At 33.7% G+C, this 19,452-nt stretch overlaps 1 protein-coding gene across 1 annotated transcript in view; it reads right to left on the bottom strand.

Moving 5' to 3' along the window:
* Positions 1-19,452, bottom strand: part of EPHA5 (EPH receptor A5) — a 306,828-nt gene that overhangs the window by 160,514 nt on the left and 126,862 nt on the right. The window contains exon 4 of the mRNA XM_060298694.1: positions 1,996-2,151. Coding sequence (XP_060154677.1) covers positions 1,996-2,151 — 156 coding nt within the window. The remainder of the gene's footprint in view (positions 1-1,995; positions 2,152-19,452) is intronic.

Below are 19,452 nucleotides of genomic sequence, written 5' to 3' on the forward strand. Positions count from 1 at the left end.
AATTTCACTGTCCTGCTAATAGATGTGATGCATGAACCAAAGTAGAGCTGTGAGAAGTACCCTCAATTTGAACAGATTCATTAGAATCTGAACTTTGTTTGATTTTCTTTTCCTACAGGTTTATAACATTTTGTTGTCCAGAGTACCAGAAAAAAACATTAAAAGTAGTTGAAACCATAAATTTAATAGCAAAGAGCCAAAGAGACATCAATCAAGCCATCTCATGTGTTCAAGGGTATCATCATATGAAGAATTTGTGTTATTATGAATGCAACTAAGAACAGAACACACACACTCACAGATTATATATTAGAAAGATCTTCTACAGGACTCCCAATAGTCTTTTTTGAGAAATGCATACAAATTAGTGTTCTTTTGAGACACAGTATTAGAAATTCACACACCTGGAGACAGAGAAAATATAAAGCCTCAGGTCCTAAAAGAAAGCTAAGCAGTCCTTGCCACCAGGGTTCTCCACCATTCCCAAACCTAGTAAATTTACAGAAATGGGGGCTCACATTTATGCTGAGAAAGATAAAAGTCATGCATGGACTACTTAAAGAAAGAATATTTACAAAATTAATAAAATTTAAATAGGTCAAGATATGGTTTTCTCTCCCTAAATTACCAAACTACAGTCTAGCCAACACTCCTCCCCACTATTTGGGCTTTCTTTTGCTCTGAATAATTGAAGCAATTTCCACTGAAACCAATATGCATCACATGCAATCATTGTTTATATCTCCTCAATTCAAATGTATCCTCTCAAAAAATGTATATAATAATGTCATTTACTTATTTGAAGAGGATTGTTTATAATTAATAATCATCTAACCCATAAAATTATCAGAATGTGATAAAGAATGATCTTTAGCAATATAGAGTTAATTAATATCAATGATTTGAGAAATTATGAAAATATGTTTCACTGACACGATGAAACTGACACTGAAATTCAGATAAAATTTCAGTTTGTGATTATTTAAGTAAAGAAATTGTATGTCTTTATGTATGATACATGTGAATACTAAATTTCAAAAAAATGTGTCTTCATCTTTGAAAGCACCTACAACTTACTGGGATCTAAAATAGTAAAACATGGGACGTCATGGAAACAATGTTATGGGGAGATGGGATACTGTTCTTCCCTTCAATTTTCTGTTTTTGTTTGATCTGCTATAGAGACTATGGTAGAAAAACTAAAGAAGTATTGCCATGAAGCAAACTAACACATAAATTTGTTTCCTTCCCAGAAACATGTGTAACACTAGAAAAACAAAAACACCAAAACATTGATAGATGTGGATGTACCCACTGCAACTGTTGGAATTAAATGTTTAATATTCATCTACTCAGTATAAGATTACCTGATCATATAATTAATAACAGTTAAGGACACTCACTGTTAATAAACACAACAGCTACTTGAAAATCCTAGTTGACAACTGATTTTATATTTGACTCTAAAATATGATTTGCCAACCCCCAGTTCTCCATGTTTGTGTAGTGTTTCCTGTCTTCTTTTATAAATGACCTTCTCATTGGTCTTTGCAGCTTAGTGGGGCAGGTTAGAACGAGAAGGTAGAAGTGCCATGTACTGCATGTTTTTGTGATCAGAAAGCTGCCTTGGAAGACGAAGAGGAAGAAAAATAAAAAAGGTTTACCAGAAACGGGGAAATGGATTTGTCAAAGTCATGTTTGGCTATCATGAACACTAAAATAAATCATAAAATAAAAGGAAAAATTCCATATTTGTGGCTCAGATGTTGAATTTGAAATGAGGGAAAATGGATGCTTCTCACAGTAAGTGATAAAAAAGACTCAAATTTCTCAATGCTTACTCAAGAAGGTTGAAATCTGGTGAAATACTATATTGGAAGATTAAACATTATGCCTGTTTTAGGGGAAATGGTAATAGAATGTAACAGGCTCCATCATGCTCTTTCTTCAAACTGGTGAAAGTTAGCATCACCAAATGTCCATGGGTTTCCTTACTTGTGCATGCCATTGTGGGTGGATCAGACTCCCTCCTGAAATAATCCTTTTCACAGACACAAGAGGTTGAAGCTTCCTCATGGGTATAACTGTGAGGTGGACATTTGCTGCAGCTCTGGCTGTGAGGTGAAGCTTTGAAGAACCCAGGTCTGCACACTGTCAAAAGAAATAAGAGACTAAGCTTTTCCCTGGAACAGATGCAGTGTTTGTTCTGTGAATAATGTCATTATTTTGACTAGTATACACAGATTACATATAACACCATCTTTTCATTAATTTCAAAAATTTTTCATCAGTTTCTGAATCATAAATAACAGGCTATTCATTCAGATAATTAAATATGTATTTTAAGTATTTAAATTACACATGTTGGAATAGATATATTTTTAGTGATTTTTATGCTACAGGAGCTTATAAGAAATTATATTATAAAAGTTAAATACTCATATGTATTTAAAACTGAAGAAGTGCTTTGAGTATAATTTTCATTTATGCTATTATTAATACAATTTATGTTGAAGAAACACAAAATTTCCACTATGCTCAGAGAATGGCATGGTACACAGTAGTTACTTAAAATATTGTTGTTGAATTAATAAATAAACCAATTATTAGGTGCTAAAACCTTCACAAAATTCTGTTAGAATGGAGAGAATGCACAATTGAGCTGGTATATCATTCACATTATTATTAATTCACATTATTATTATTATATTGATTCCAGGAGGAGTCAGATTTTAGGCATTTGTTTTACATTTTACTCCATTTTAGAACTTTTCATTGAGATTCTTACTGATTCAACATGCATCTATTCTAATATCAGTCATGTTTATACTATAAAAATTATAATGCTCTACAAAGGGGAAAAATTGTGCCTTATTCAATTTTCCATTCACAGTACTCATCGCAGTGTTTGACCACAGAAGGTGTTCACGTATTGTTATGTAATGCACACATGAGTAAATGGCATGGCACGAAAAATGTCACTGAACTACTTAGAATCACATGAAGAAAATGTTCTCCGATATTTTTCTTAAGTTGGTGGTCAGGTAAGTAAATGCTAACAAAGTAAGTCTCTTTATTCTGTAGATTCCCTAGACTTTTGTATCTTTCTTTCTTCTCAATGGGTAGTAAAGCCAAACTTCAATATTCCAATTGCCCATTATGAACAAAGTAAAGACCATCAAACTGATGGTTTGATTACTTTTTAGAGCTTAGTTAACATAAAGCTAATCAACCATCTATGTTTTTTCATATTTTGAAAACTCACTATATATACTTAAGAGCATTTATTCAAGTATCAATGAACATTTGCTAAGCTTAAAGGTAAACTTGTATTTCAAAGGAAGTTTTTGATAGACATAATGAATTGGGGCCAATTTTCATGTGCTATAAATGATCTGGGATTTTAGTAATCCATGCTAAGGTTTTCTGCCATCCCCATGTATAATCAGGAATTGACAAAAATGAGAAGGTACTTTTTCAGTAGATCTAATTATAGCTATAGTAAAGCCTTAATGCTCTCATAAATTCAGAGCAAATGTGAAGGTATTTGAAAGATAAGAAGAGCTTTTTGATAATATTAGGGACATTCTTGTAGTTAAATGATTAGGAGAAGATTTAAAATATTATTTTTCTTATAATAGGATTGCTGTAGCAACCAGTACCATTCTTAGCTAAGTTACCCAATTTTTCTTCTTTCATTCTTTTTAGTAAAACTATTCTCACTTCAAACACGATTTGCTCTCAGACATGAATTGTTGATCTACATATTCTGCATATTTGGAACTCATTTATCACACATGAAACAAAAGTCATTTCTTTTTAATGAGTGCCTTTTAATTTAAAAACTTTATATGATATCACATATTACACTATTTTTCAACCCTCCATGGGAACTTTGGAAATAGGAAACAATATAAATGTAAGTAAAAAGTAGATAAATGTATCTTTCTGTTCAGTAGTTGAACAAAATGCTTCCAGCAGGTGTGGGCCAGAAAGTTTCCTTGCTACTGGGTTATGAAGGTAAAAAAGATAGACATGGCCCTGCCTTTATGAGTCTTAAAGGTACTGTAGGAATAATTATAAATATGATTATTCTAGGAAAGAGAAAGAGCTTGGGAGTGAATATGGACACTTAATTTAGACTGGGATGTCAAAGAAGACTTCCCTTAGGAAGCAGAGTCTCTGCTGAGATGTAAAAGATTAAGTAAATTATCCAATTTGAGGAGTACTGCAGTGCCTTAGAGGGTAAAGTCTTTTCAAAGGACCAAAAGAAGAGGAGGACCAATAGGGATATGAAAAACACTAAAATATTGATCAGGGAGATAGTAGGAATAAAGAGGCAGAGATGAAGTTAGGGAAGAGGATACCAGGTCAGAAACACCTTATGGCTTCTATTATTTGGGACTTTTATTTAACGGGTAAAGACAGGTCATTACAATGTCTTAAGCATGGAAATAATAAGATCAAAGTAGTGTTTAAGAGATCATTTCACTGTAGCACATGCAATGGATTGGAAAGGAACACGGTTGGAGGCATTTGGCCTTTTTGTTTCTGTTGCATTGGTCCGAAAATGGACAAGAGTGGATCCAATGGTGATAGATAAGAGTAGGTAAATTCAGGAGATGAATATGAGGTAAAATCAGCAAGATTTCATGATATATTTAATTGATCAGGTTCATGAGTGATAAATCTTAAGAATGACTCTAAGGTGCTTGGCTTAAACTGCACTGGCAATACTGGTACCATTTTCTCAGAGCACACTATATCTGAAATGTATTGGGGGAAGATAATAATTATGTCTAAAGCATTATTTAATTTGAGGTGGCTAAAGAAATCCAAATAGAGGTATAGAGAGGAAAACTGTAGGGTTTAATGTTGTCCAAGAAAAATATCACAAAACCGTAATTATCCATTGCCTTCAAATCATGGCCCTAAATCCAAGTGAGACATGCAATGCTGCTACACAATCTTAGTATTATTTTCTTAGTTAACTTCAGTTCCCACTATTGAAAGGATTATTTTGTAGCTTTTCCTCTTTCTTCTAAGTCCTTACAAGCTCTGTTCCTTTGTGACTCTCATGGTATATGTGTGTGTGCACGCTGAGAAAATAGAAGTCATCAGAGAGGAACTTTCTTATTTTCCTACCACCAAATCTCCAAACCTATATGCACCTTTCTTCCTGTTAAAATGGAAATGTCTTTGCTCTTATCAAAAAAAAAAAAATCTTTATTTGAATTAGGAACTGTAACTCTCTGAGAGTAATCTTCCAAGTGTCTACTATCCCTTTTACATGCTCAGGGGCACTCTCAATCAATCTCTCTCTCTCTCTCTGTCTCTCTCTCTGTCTCTCTCCCGCTCGCTCACTCTCTCTCTCCCCCTTTCCCTCCCTCCTGTAGTCATTAACAGGAGCCTGATACAATTTCCAGAACTCATCAATGGAAACAAAGTGAAGCAAAACAAAACACATAACAACAACAAAACTATCAATCTCGCATGACCCCATTTCTCCCCATGGTAAAAGTTACCAAACAGTTTGGTTTCCATGCAGAACACAATTTCTTAAATTATTTTTCCATACATGCATATCCACCTACTCATTTTAAGTCACATGTTGACACACTCCACTCCACTGCCACTGCTTTTATTAAGAATGTAGCCTACTTGTTGCCATACTTCTCCACAGCATTTGATCATGTCCTCTTTTGGGAAACTCCAGTTAATTTTCCTACAAAATGCTAGCATAGCCTACAAGTTTCCACACAATATTTAAGAAACCCTTTAAATGTGACCTCCTTCCGCACTCACTATCTCCATTCATACTAACCTACTTGCAATTTCCAGCACTTGAGAAACTCCTTTATCTGCCTCTGAATATTGCAGGAAAAGCATTCCAGGCCAAAAGACAAGAAATGTAAATTGGGGGGGAGGAAAAAAGCTTGTAGTTCATGATAAACTTGGATTTAATCTGAACACATTTGGAAGGCTCTGTGTGTATTATTATTTTCTTTTTTTGAGGACATTCTTTCTGTTAAGAGCTGTGGCAGGGAATATTTGTACTGTGGTGAGAAAATAAAAATTATACTCTATACCCTGAAGCTATGATATATTTGGGAAACAGAAAATAAATAGTCATAAAAAGTAAAATTTACTTTTTACATTTTAATCATGACAATATTCAACAAAAATTATTTAGGTAAGCAGTAAAATTTCTCTAAATTCCAACTTGATATAGTTCATTCAAAATAAAGGAAGCTTCTGGAGCAAAGCTGTTTCACATGACACGTCACCTAAATATTTGAAAATACTATGCAAGTTCACTCAAGTTGGACAAGAAACAGGAGAAAAAAATGCATCCTATGTTAACATGTTTCATAAGATTATCTTAGCAGTCCTCTGGAGGCACAGAAACTATTTTTAATAGTTCTTATTCTGTCCATGCTTCAAGTCTCATTTTAAGTGCTACGTTTTTCTTTTTCTTTTTTCTTTTTTTGGCGGTAATCGGGCCTCTCACTGTTGCGGCCTCTCCCGCTGCGGAGCACAGGCTCCGGACGCGCAGGCTCAGCGGCCATGGCTCACGGGCCCAGCCGCTCCGCGGCATGTGGGATCTTCCCGGACCGGTGCGTCCCCTGCATCGGCAGGCGGACTCTCAACCACTGCGCCACCAGGGAAGCCCCAAGTGCTACGTTTTTTTTTCTATGATGTTTGTGCTAAATCCATGATTACATATTGTTTCCTTACACATCCTTTAGAACTTTGAACCATTTGTTTAGCGTCTCTTTTATGGTAGGTAGAAAATATTTTGCCAAAATTCTATGTGTATGAATTCTTATCTACGCCCAACCCATATAAACATTCTGGAGAATGGAAACTGTTCATTTGATTTTCATCATATGAAGCATAGTTCTTTGTATTGAGTACATATTCATCAGTATTTACTGGTATAAGCAGTACATTTGCGTCTTTCTTAGGGTCTAAATGGTATGGCAGGAACTTAAAAAAGCTGGTAATCAGAGTTGTTTAAATATTAAGTTCTGGCAAGTAAAAAATAATATTTCATCTTCACTCACTACTTTAGAAGTTTTGCACAGATTACCAACACTAACTCTCATATGTATCACTTTAAAAGCAAAGATGTTATAGTCAGTTTTTAAATTTAAACATAAGATGCATGTCATCTATATTCAAATTAATGAAGGCTGTCATTTGTTAAAAGTGTGAAAAGGTGCTGTCTACTCTGATTAGGAATTTTTAAAAATCCTCAAAATTACGAAAAATGTATAGTTGACAAGTTAGGATTTTTTCAACTATTTCTTGTCATTTAAATTACTTTTAATGTTTCCAAAATATTTTCATGTTAAAAGTCCTTCACTCTTGGGATACTTAAATGAATCCACTTTATAATTCAAAGTCAATACTCCAGAAGCATGGTCACCAAGGAAAAAAATTATTTAAGTAATGTAAAAAATACTGTTTTAGTAATTTATAATTAAATTATAATTCTCCCCATTAGAATTAAAATATACAGATCATTTAAATATATATATAAATATATATGTGTAGAAGGAAATGAGAATAATAAATGCACAGACTGCTGTTGTCTATAGAGTTCAAGATATAATTAACCTTCAAAAATGTCATTAGATTTATCCAATTATACTTTATTAAGAATGACAGAAAATCACTATGAACAAGATTTTTACCATAGTCCTATCATATGTGAATTGTCAGAGAATATAAGCTATGTCAAATTTGCTTTTTAAATAGATTTTTCAAAATAAGGTGCCCACAAGATAGTTAGCTGAAATTTAAAAGATGTGTTAATTAAGAAAAACAGCATAACACAACATGCTAGAAGGAAATTACAACTCAAAATATATCCAATAATATTTATACCAAAATTTAACAGTAATAGCAGATTTATCCTTACATTTAAAATATATGCTCAGTAAAAAAATAAGTACTGTGTTAAAACACTGACATTAAAATAGATTTTCAACTAGGTAACATTTCTTGAATGCTTGCAAACAGAAACATGAGACCTAACCTATTTTAGAATCTAGAATAGGCTAATTAGAATCTAAGTTTAAATGATTGAAAGCAATAAGGCTAATTTGAATATTAGAAAACAATATCAGAGAAGAACAAGAATACTATTGATAAATACTTTAAATATATCTCTTTCTCTAGATATATATATGTGTATATATATATATAAATTAGGCTCACCAAATATTGATAGACGCTCAAAGGAATTACATAATATTTATAAATAAAAAGTAAAATTAATTGCTACATATCCTTTACATATTGACTCATTCAATATATGTAATAAACCAAGCTTGTATGTCATAAATTGTACTGGACATATAAATATAAGTAAAAACTACTCATTGCCATTATTCCATTAAATAACTCAGTCATGTGGCTATTGCTTACATGTTGTCTGGCACATATTTAGGCATTCATTACTTGTTTAATGTTTAGTATTAATACATACATTTTTAAAAGACACTCAAAATGATAATTTAAAAATAGCATCCTGTGTGTGTGTGTCTGTATGTGTGTAGAGACAAAAAATTTTTGTCTCTCAGTAAAAGATATATACACACATATTATTATAAATTATAGTTATATATAAAATTATAACTTTTCTATATTTATTAAGTTATACTTTATATTGTAAATTATAAATAAAATATAGATGTGTCACTTTAGAAATTGTTTAGGATTGTATTACTCTCAGATTTTTATGTTCTAAATCTATGTCATTTATAGAAGTGCTGTATCATGTAGGGTCAATGATCAATTCTACTGAACTGAACTCCCTCTCATAGTCTAGGGTAAGACACCTCCCCTATAGGTCACAAAAGAGCAGAATATCCTTAAATTTAGTAAAAAAAATGTATTATGTACCAATATTACTTCCTATCCTACTTTATTTCTAAGATCAGAACTTCCATACTTCATAACTAACAGCTAGCAACATTAGAAAATACTTAAAATTGAAATATACTGAATAAGTTATGTATAGATAATATCTATGTACTAAATAACCTGGGATGGAATATTTGTCATGCTCAAGTAATGCATGTTGATTGAATTATTACTTAAAATTATTCCTTGATGATGATATGGTTTTCTAAGATAAAAACAGTTAAGCTAAACTAATTTCAGTTTCACAAGTTTAAATACCAAGAGTCCTGTGGAGTATTCATGAAAAGACATTATGCAGTGATATGATGATGTATCTCTCCACTTTGGCAACATGGACATTTTGAGATATAATAACTAACCCATGAAGCCCTCTGTGGTTTGGAATGGACTGACACATGGCCCCTAAACTGTGTACAGCTGTAATTCACAAGACTACCATTTTATATTTATCTAACAATCTCCACTAAAATAAAGGCCACAGAATTTCAGCGACTCTTCAAAGACTTCCATAACCAATGTATACAAGGATGAACATTTATTGAAAATAATAGAATCCACGGTATCTCTCAAAGCAGAGGTTATAATTTCCCTTTAATTTTTGATTAACTGGATTTCTCTCCAATAACAAATTGCTATAGATAATTTTAAAGTTGTATTTTAATTGTTAATTTACTGGACACATTTTACTGCTGTAATTTCAATAGATACTTAAGATGTTGAGCAGTTTTGTTCTCCCAAACAAATACCAACATGCTTTAGTAATAGTGTATATAGGATATGTATGAAAGTGTATGTGAATGTGCAAAACACTTGATATTTGGTTATATATTTTCAACTTCATTTAAAAATTAATTAGATAAAATTAATTTAAAATTTTAATCAGATAAAGATTTGGAAGTTAAAAAGTATTTATGTTGTTAAAATGAACAGAATCCAACACAACATTTGTTTTGAAGTGTATGCAAGGTCTGGCCCAGAGTCTTGACCTTGACAGCTATGATAAAAATAGTGCTTTCTGTTATGAACATTTCACCTTGTACCACTGGGCATTACATCTCAGTTCACTAACTCAGAAGATGATACCACCAGAGTAACAAAATCATATATCCTCTGATATGATGATAAAGTACAGATTAAGTATGTACCATTTTGAAATAAGGAATAAGCCACTTTTTGTAGTATAAATTAATTAGTGATAATTTTCTCCTTAAAAATCAAGCAACAACTACAACAAAGGAAACTTTACTCCTCAGTCCATTAAGAGAATTGCTCCCCAGATTGGTTATAATTTGACTTTAACTAAAATGTTAACAATGCAGTTCTCTTTAAAAAGCATAGATATAGAGAGATTAACTACAGTATTTGAAAACTATAATTTACATTAAAACAAAAGAAATATTTAAAAATTGCCCTGATTATTTGCGAGAAAGTGTGCTTGGATATAGGAGGTAGCTGGTTTATATGAACATAAATACAATGAAGGCAGTATAAAGGATACACCTAAGACATGCAGTCATTCTAAATTTTCTCCAGATTGCACACTGAGACTTAAACTGAATCAAGCCATTTTGCAAATGTTTAATCCATATCTATGAAATGTTGTCCTTTTAAATTGAAAGTCTGTGAATTAGCAAAAGCAACTGGCTAGTGCAGTTAATTTGGCAAAAGCAGCCACATATTTACCCCTAATTTTCAGGGTTCAAGTGTCCTATTGGGTTTCAAATTAAACAATTTCAAACGTCAACATTAGGGGCACAATGCTTTACTCACAGAATAGAAAATTCATGCCCAAAATAACTTAGTAAAGACTGTCCTTTAATAATATACCTTATTTCTAGAAACTTCAAGCAGGCAAAATCTGAAATATATTTCATAGCATTATATATTACATTATCTTTATTTGTCTATGTTTAGCTCACATATTTTTTCTTCTTAGTTTAATGTGATCGGTGCTATAGAATTTCTCAATCATTCCCAGAGCTTATTTTTATGTCGTAGCTATCTGGTGATCTCAATTTCAAAACCAGAATGAGGCTTGGCTTTTTTTCAAAAGTCAAAGCAGAAAGAAAAAGGAAGCCAGAAAAAGAATAACTAAATGGCTGGTCTCAAGGATGATTACAAAGCAGGTTCTTTACTTCATAATATGGAAATTTAGACTTTAAGATTATAATCTCAATTAAAATTAGATTATGTTTTAAAGCATATTCCTTTCCACTGTCACTTTATGGTTACTATCCTGCCGGCATCTCACCAAACATTTTCTTTTATAATTACATGATATAGAAACAATAATTACAGCAGCCATACTAATAAAATGACATATATTCAGCATGACCACTAGTGCCAGTCAATAAGTGGAACTCTACACAGATCCATATCATTTAATTAGGACAATAATAATACGAAGTCAGTGCTATTAATTCCATCGTATAGGTACCAGGCTAAGCAATGTGCCTAAATTCTTAGAACCAGCCAGTAAGTAAAGAATCGGAAGTTCAGCACCGGAGTGTCTGGTAACACAGCTAAGCTTTCTCACTATTATTCTGTTGAGAGCAGGCCTTGAGGCACCATCTTTCTTGTTCCTGGATAATAGTCACTCTCTATGTAATGAACCATTCTCAGGGTTGAGGATTGTGGAGAACATTTCAAGTGTATTCTATGCAATCTCAGGTAACCCAGACTGCTATTAATAGGACTTTATTCACTACTTGTTTCTCATTACTGTGTTCTCCACAGTTCCTGTTTTTAACTCTTTCAGTCCATGTGGCCACCTAATATCTCTTCTTTGATTAAAGAGCTTGAACTTATGAGGTTATTAGACTTGAGCTCAAATCTTGACAATTTTACATTGTATCCATATGCCCCTTGAGATGATACATTACAAACCTTGAAACTAATTTTCCATATCTGTAAAACAGTAGCTCCTTTATGGATATTTCTAAGGGTTTAATTGGAATACACACATACACAGGTATAGATCCAAATATAGTATAGGTATAGATATATATGATGTGTAACATACATACCCATATATGTGTAGCACTGCGCTTGGCAGAGAACACTCAATAAATGTTAGCTCTTTACTAATATGAAGAATACTATGATTAATACGCCAATGGTCATCAAGTCTTGAGCTACCTCTATGTCTATCCGCTTCAACTCAGAATAGATTTACATCTCATAATCACAAGATTACAGAACTGGAAATGACCTTACACGTGGCTGTCACATGCCAGACATAATACATACACATACCAGGCTTGTGTATAATGAGTAGCAGTAATTCCTCTCACCTCCCTTTGTTTTTCCACTGAAGAAACCATACTACCACTTGAGTGACAGTAAAAGACAAGGCTTCATTAAAACTAGCCTGGGCTTCCCCGGTGGCGCAGTGGTTGAGAGTCCGCCTGCCGATGCAGGGGACACGGGTTTGTGCCCCGGTCCGGGAGGATCCCACATGCTGTGGAGCGGCTGGGCCCGTGAGCCATGGCCGCTGAGCCAGTGCATCCGGAGCCTGTGCTCCGCAGTGGGAGAGGCCACAGCAGTGAGAGGCCCGCATACCGCAAAAAAAAACAAAAAAAACAAACAAAAAAAACAAACTAACCTAAATTAAGAAAGACATTTCAGAGCTTTTAACTATTTAACAGAAAAGCAAAAAAGATTAAAATAGCCTGCCTAAAATCACAGAGAAATTTAGGACTAAAACTTTGGCCGCTGATTCCAATGCTATACTTTTTCAAGTACATTCTTGAACTATTGTCAGAAGGATAATAACTCACTTTTAAAACAAAAATAAACCTCATAAAACCATGCCATGGAAAGCAGTTGTTCGTGGTGGTGATGGTGTTAGACTTCACCTCTTCCACTTTACTGTGTTACCTTGAATATCTCACAACTGTCTTGACTAACATCATCCACTCCAGACTTAGATGGTCACCACACTATAGGCAAGTCTTAAAGTAGTCTCAAATTAGATAAACAAATTAAAAATGTTCACTTCATTAGAATATAAAGCTTTAAGAGACTGCCAGCATTTATCTTTTTTAATACAATCAGGAATAACCTTTTATAAGGCTAAAATTTGACTCATGATAATTTTTCCTTCCTTAAACAAAAGACAATCTCAGAAGTTTGATAATCTTTGTCTTTGTGAGTGCCTAGAGATGTAGGGTATATTAATATTCTTACAGTTTTGTGAATAATATCACAATTTTAGGGAAACACTTTCTTCTAAGAAACTACAATTTGAATAGTATGAATGACTAACCTAAAAGCTACAGATGATGGAGGCTGATGAAAGCATGTGCAGTGCATTACAGAACCCCAACTTTTACATTTCTTTTCTTCTTTCTTTCCTTTTTTTACATCATGAACATATTACTTTGACACATTTTTCAGCACAAAACGTACAAAATTGATATTGAAAAGATAGCATTTGTTATGGACTAAATGTTGTTTGTGCCCTCAAAATTCATATGCTGAAGCCCTGACTTCCAATGTGATGGCAGTAGGAGGTGGGGCCTGTGGAAGGTAACTAAGTAGATGAGATCATGAGGGTGAGGCCCTCATGATGGAATTAGTGGGAGATGGGGAGTGGCTGGAGCAAAGTTAGTAAAAGTAAGTGTATTAGGGGATGTGGTCAAACAGGTGGTGGGCAACAGATCACAAAGGGCTTTGAAGGCTGTTGTAAAAACTTTCATTTTTACTCAGAGAAATGACATAGTTCAATTTTAAAGGATCACTGTGGCTTCTGTCTTGAGAACTGACTTTAATGGATAAAGAGGAAGAGCAAGGGGAACAGTTAAGAGGCTACTACTATAATCCACCAGAAGGATAATGCTGGTTTGGTCCAGGCTGGTAGTAGTGGAAGTGCTGTGAGACCACTGGATGCTGCATATAATTTACGGTAGAGAAAACAGCATTTGCTGACTGATTGGATGAGAGATATAAGATAAAGACAGGAGTAAAGCATGATGTGAGGAACTGAAAGGGTGAAACTGTTCTCATCTGATATAGAGAAGTTTGCAGATGGTGCAGGTTTTCAGGGGAAGATGGGGAATTCAGTTTGGGACATATTACATTTAAGAACTATGAGAAATTCAAGAGCAGATGTCAACCATACAGCTGCATAGATGAGTCTGGAGTTTGAGAGATAACTCAGGGCTGAAGTTAAGAGTATTTAAGGCCATGGGACTGAATAAAATCTCCATGGGGAAGAGTGTTCATGGAGAAGAGAAGATGGTCCTCCACACTCAGTATCCAACACAAAAAATTCCAGACATTATTGGTGTCTTTGGCTGGGTGCTCAGGATACAAAGATACTACCAAGAGACTAAAAGCGTAGCTTTCAGCTATTTATTTACTAATTATTGTGCCTTCAAAGTTCCGGGCAATTTACTAAGACATATTTTAACTTCACTTCCTCAGTTAAAACTCAAGAAATCCATGAGGTAAATAATATCATCCATTTTACACTTAAGTAAACTGTACCCCTGAAATATACCCCCCAAAAAGCTGAGATTCAGACTCCATTCTGTTCACTGACAAGTCTGTCCCCCAATCTCCTACTTCTTTATCCTTGAAGGGATTCTGGCTCTTTATCCTTGAAAGGATTCTGGCTCTGTCAGCCTTCGTTCCCAAGAAGAAACTCAGCCCCACTTTCTCTCTCCACCTTTCCTTTTGGTTTCTGAAGGAAAACCCATATTTGGTTGGACTAAATGCCACCTGGCTTTGTACCATCCCACTTTTTATTCATAGATGACCAAAATTAAGTAATACATTATCTGGGGGAACATTTTCATTTTTTTCTCTGTAAGATGTAAATTTCTTTCTAGCTCATGATGGCATTTTTATCAAAATTATGGTAAAAATCAACAGGGACAATATTAAAAATCACCTTTTGGAAAGTAGTCATGTTGTGATACTTAAAGCTTCTTATTAAAAATACACTAAATCCATCATTAGCAGTAGTTACTATTAAGAATATTTTTCATATCAGTAAGCATGGCATTGCCAGTGGTAGGTGAACATACAGAGAAAAAAGTATAAGAAATAAATGTCATGAATTATGTTAATTTTAATAAACTTTTAAAAGACATTTAAAATATAAAGACTATAGTGTTTTACATAGATTTTACAATGAATCATTTAAACATCAACTGATATATCATAAACATGAAAAATAAATGAATACACCTAACTTTTTCAAAATCTATCCTGTATGCAAAATTTAAAAATTAATCTAGTGGTGAAATCTGGGGGGAAAAACCCTGACTTTTCAAAAGCCAGATGTGTGATGGCTTACTAGAACTGAGTCTTCAGTCCTGTGATCAAGCCTGCCATGCAGATTTGTCACTGAACCTACAGAGAAAGAGGGATTCTCAAATTATGATCTGGTTTAAACAACTGGAGTAATTTGTGGTTAGGAAATATGAATTTGGGAGAACTTATTTTGATTTATGTTGTGTGTGTTTGCACTACCCACATTTTAGTCCAAAGCAGTAATAAGTTACAAACATTGTTCTTAAGGAGTCACTAAATATTCTTGATAGATTTTCATTTATGTAAGCACACAGATAGTAGGGAAGTCTCTATTTTTTATAAACTCTTCCCCAGACGTATTAAGTATTTAAATTAAAGTTGAAATGGAATCATTCCTAGTTCTGACAAATCATATTTTTTAGTGGAGTACTTCACGTGAAGATTTCTAAGCACTTTTGAATATTTCACATACTTTGTGTGTTTATTTTCTTTAAGGTATTTGAAACTATGCCTAGAAACAAGGCATTGACTGAATCAACTTTTACACCTTTTAAAATTTTTGGAAAGGTATCTCAATAATTAATCTTTGTCTGGTCTTTTAAATCATTTTAACACGTATTATGATTTTGTCATGAGAATCAAAAAAAGTCAGTAGGAAACAACTTTCTATTCTTAGTCATATAATAAAAGTCAAGATTTAACACTTATTGAGTGCCTACTGTATGCCAGGTCTTGTCATAAATGCTTTGCATATACTATCACACTTTACCTACCATTTTATCCCTTACCTCATGAATCATCTTCTCTATACAACTCTGTACATCCCCCCTTTTATTGATCCCATGTCCCTCACTTCTGTAACACCTGAAAACCTACTATTATAATTCTTAGTCTATTTTAAATTATCAACAAAATCTCCTGCATCCTCAATCTTTTTTCATATTCCTTTTACTTTTTAGCTCTAGCAAACACATGGTTCTCTCCTGAAGACAGTAACTGCCCAGGGGTAACGGTTATCTCATATGCCCTCCTACCAGTTGGCTTCTAAACGGGGCAAGTGTCCCTCGTGCTCTACATTGCACTTCCCAGACCATTCTCCCTATAGTAGATTTTATTTTTCACAGTGCCTGCTGCAAGATCTCCCATGATATCTTTTTAAATTTATTTTTGGTGAGCACATTTAAGTTCTACTCTCCTGGTAAATTTCAATCATACAGTTTAGTGTTATCCACTGTAGTCACCATGTTATCTTTGAGAGTAAAAGCAAAAAGTGAAACCTGAAATGTATAAGTTTTTGTTTCATATCCTAGAGCCTACTGTTTTTTCCAACATTTATATTTACTTTTTTTATGTCTAAGTTTCTACCAAAATTAAAGAAATCTGAGCTTGTGAAGTAAGCTTTATAGAAATGCCAAACCTAAACTATTCAGGTTCTAATCATTTGAGAGTCACTGTTGCATAGGTTTGCCCCAAAGGGAAGCAAAAGTAAACATTTCCCTTCCTCTTCTTTATGTAATCCATCTACCATTCCCACCCTGACAAATCCATTTCCCACTGCCTGCCATAAACTTGAAGTACTAGCCTGCAGCATGTTCAGCAGCAGCTCTTAGCCCACTGTCTGTGCTTCTCAGATTTAGAGCTTCCAGAGCTTGATTTGTGAAGCTCTATTCTGAAAATTGTTATGTAACTTAGCTTTTCCCTTCATTTTAAATTTCACAGTCCATCTGAAAATTCTTTTTATTTAACAAATAGCTATAACTCTCAAAACACCCATCTCTGGTACTCAAACCAACAGAAAAAGGTCTAAGATCTCACTAACTGATTTATATTTGCTAGGGGTGCTGAAAAATCTGAGGTCTGTCCCAGCACTGCCTCTAACGTGTTCTGTATATTCCAAGGAGGCTCTGGTCCTTTTGTGTCCCAATTCTTTGAGAATATTGCAGGATAGGGATTTTCTGCTTCATCCTTGGTCTGCTGGGCATTTCTAAGTAATTAATAATTATAGATGAACTATGTAAATACACAAATTTTCAATAATTGCACTTGACTTACTCAAAGTCAACACCCTATTTATTTTCCTCATCATTTTCATCTTTCATACCGGTAAGCAAAAGACTTGTCTGTATTTAAATATGATAAAACAGCAACCTTGACCCTTCTCCAAATCATATCTGCCATCAAAATTAATTTTCCAGAGTATAGAGACTTTTTAATAACATATGATCTGAGCTCTGTGGTTAGTGGAGAACAGATTTAAAGTGTCATCCAGTTTATCCAATATTTACATTACAGAAACCTCTGTGCTTCCTTAATGTAAATGTATGAATAACATAAGACTTTGAGTTAGTGTAACTGAACCAGCAGAGGCCCAATTTATTTCATGATTGATGTACAGCTCTTCATATCACACCCCTATCCTCTACCAACAATGCTTTCCTTACACAGTGTGCAACTGGTGCTTTTTTAACTCTTCATTTCTATTTTCTATTCTTACAACTCACTGCAATTGAAATGATTCAATATAAATTTTACAACAATCTGAATAAGGTGGTCTCACATCACACATTTTATTTTAAATCACTTACTATAAGCAATACCCTGGGAATTGAGAATATATTAAGGGAGTCTAAAAAGCATGATTAACAGAAAGAGGCAAAGGATATAAAAGAAAAGCATTATCAGGTGGCTGCTAATTTAGTTAGTGGATTTAATTTTTTTCATACTCTATCTTCTCCATTCTTAATATTTAATCACAGAGCATCAGTAGGTAGACTAACACAAAATATATAATTGAAATGTATACTTAATACATACATGATAAAGTATGTAGTATAATATTTAATATAACATAATATAACAGACATCATATTATATAATATGTATTATATATCACCTGGGATCCCACAAAAGTAATAAATATGTGTAAGACAACTATGAATATTTTTCCTTTGTACCGTGGTTTTTCATGTAAAATAAGTTGGAATCATACATTGTCACAGTGACCTGGTGCTTGAGCTTTGAAGCAACAAAGTATGGAAACAGAGATTAGGGGTACATTTTCAGTTGGCCTGATATTTCATTTCTCTTTGCTATTGTAAATGGAGGGGACTGGCTAATTTTCCTACAGTGTGTGAGAAGATGTCCAGCTGGCTGGGATAAAAGACACATTTTAAGAGAAAAAAACTTGTTTTGCTATATGATGAAAAACATATTTTATAACCAAACGTGAAAACAGAAAACAGGTTTCAATTGAGCTTACAAATCTGATGCTCTACAATATTTTCCTTTATGAAACAGTTTGGATATCAAAGACCAGGAGCTACCAATGTGGAACCGAGGTTTTACAGAGAAAATAAAAAGGATGTTCCAATAGCTTTGTTGAATTTTCAGAGTCCTCTTGATTTTTTTAGTTGCTTCTAGCTCCTCCTGAGAAAAAGAAAACTACTGAGTAAGAGTTTCAATACACAGTATGACTAGAGGCAAGTTTTCAAGTTCAAAAGTGTCTTTTTCCTAACCTAGAACAAAGAAGGGGGAAAATGGTGGATGCCTTACTTCCACATCAGAATAGCTAAGGTGATTAAGCCAGCACCACAAAAACTCTTCTGAAAACTTCAGAGTAAATATTGAACTATGAAATGCCTAGAAATAATTTTAAATGATTGACTAGAAAAGCAACTTGGTCTCCCCTTCCAAGCAAAATTGTAAACATTCATAAACAATTTTACTGCTGTCTACATTGCTTTCACTGTATTTTTTCATGCACTACATTTTTGATGGACCACAGTACTCAAGGAAGTCTATCAAACAATTGGAGCAGGATTGTCATTAGAGTAGTGAAATTGAAATAGGTAAGTATAAAATTTTTAAAAAGATAAAATATTTTGAAGTGACTCTGTCGAAGGAGAAAGGAGTCTAGAGGCAAAGTCTAGAGAGCAAAACAGATAATGTGCTTTGTCTACTGAGCCAAAGATGACTAGGTAGACAAAGATGTGATTCTTTCAAATGTTAACACATCATATCCTTTATTGTTGCCTTATATTTTTATACCAGACGTGTATTTCTATGCTATTTATGGTGTGTACATTTACATACCACTTGTCACATTGCTCAGTTTTGTAATTATATCTGTAGCTGTATTTTTGCTCCAAACTGTAAGTTCCTAGAAGGTCAGAGTTGTGTTGTATATATCTCAGCATACCTGTTTGGAACCAATCAAACTCTGCTTGGATTAGCCAAATGGAGTATCAGAAAATAGCC

The sequence above is a fragment of the Globicephala melas genome, chromosome 5 (genome assembly GCF_963455315.2).
Source record: "Globicephala melas chromosome 5, mGloMel1.2, whole genome shotgun sequence".
Classification (NCBI taxonomy): Eukaryota; Metazoa; Chordata; class Mammalia; order Artiodactyla; family Delphinidae; genus Globicephala; species Globicephala melas.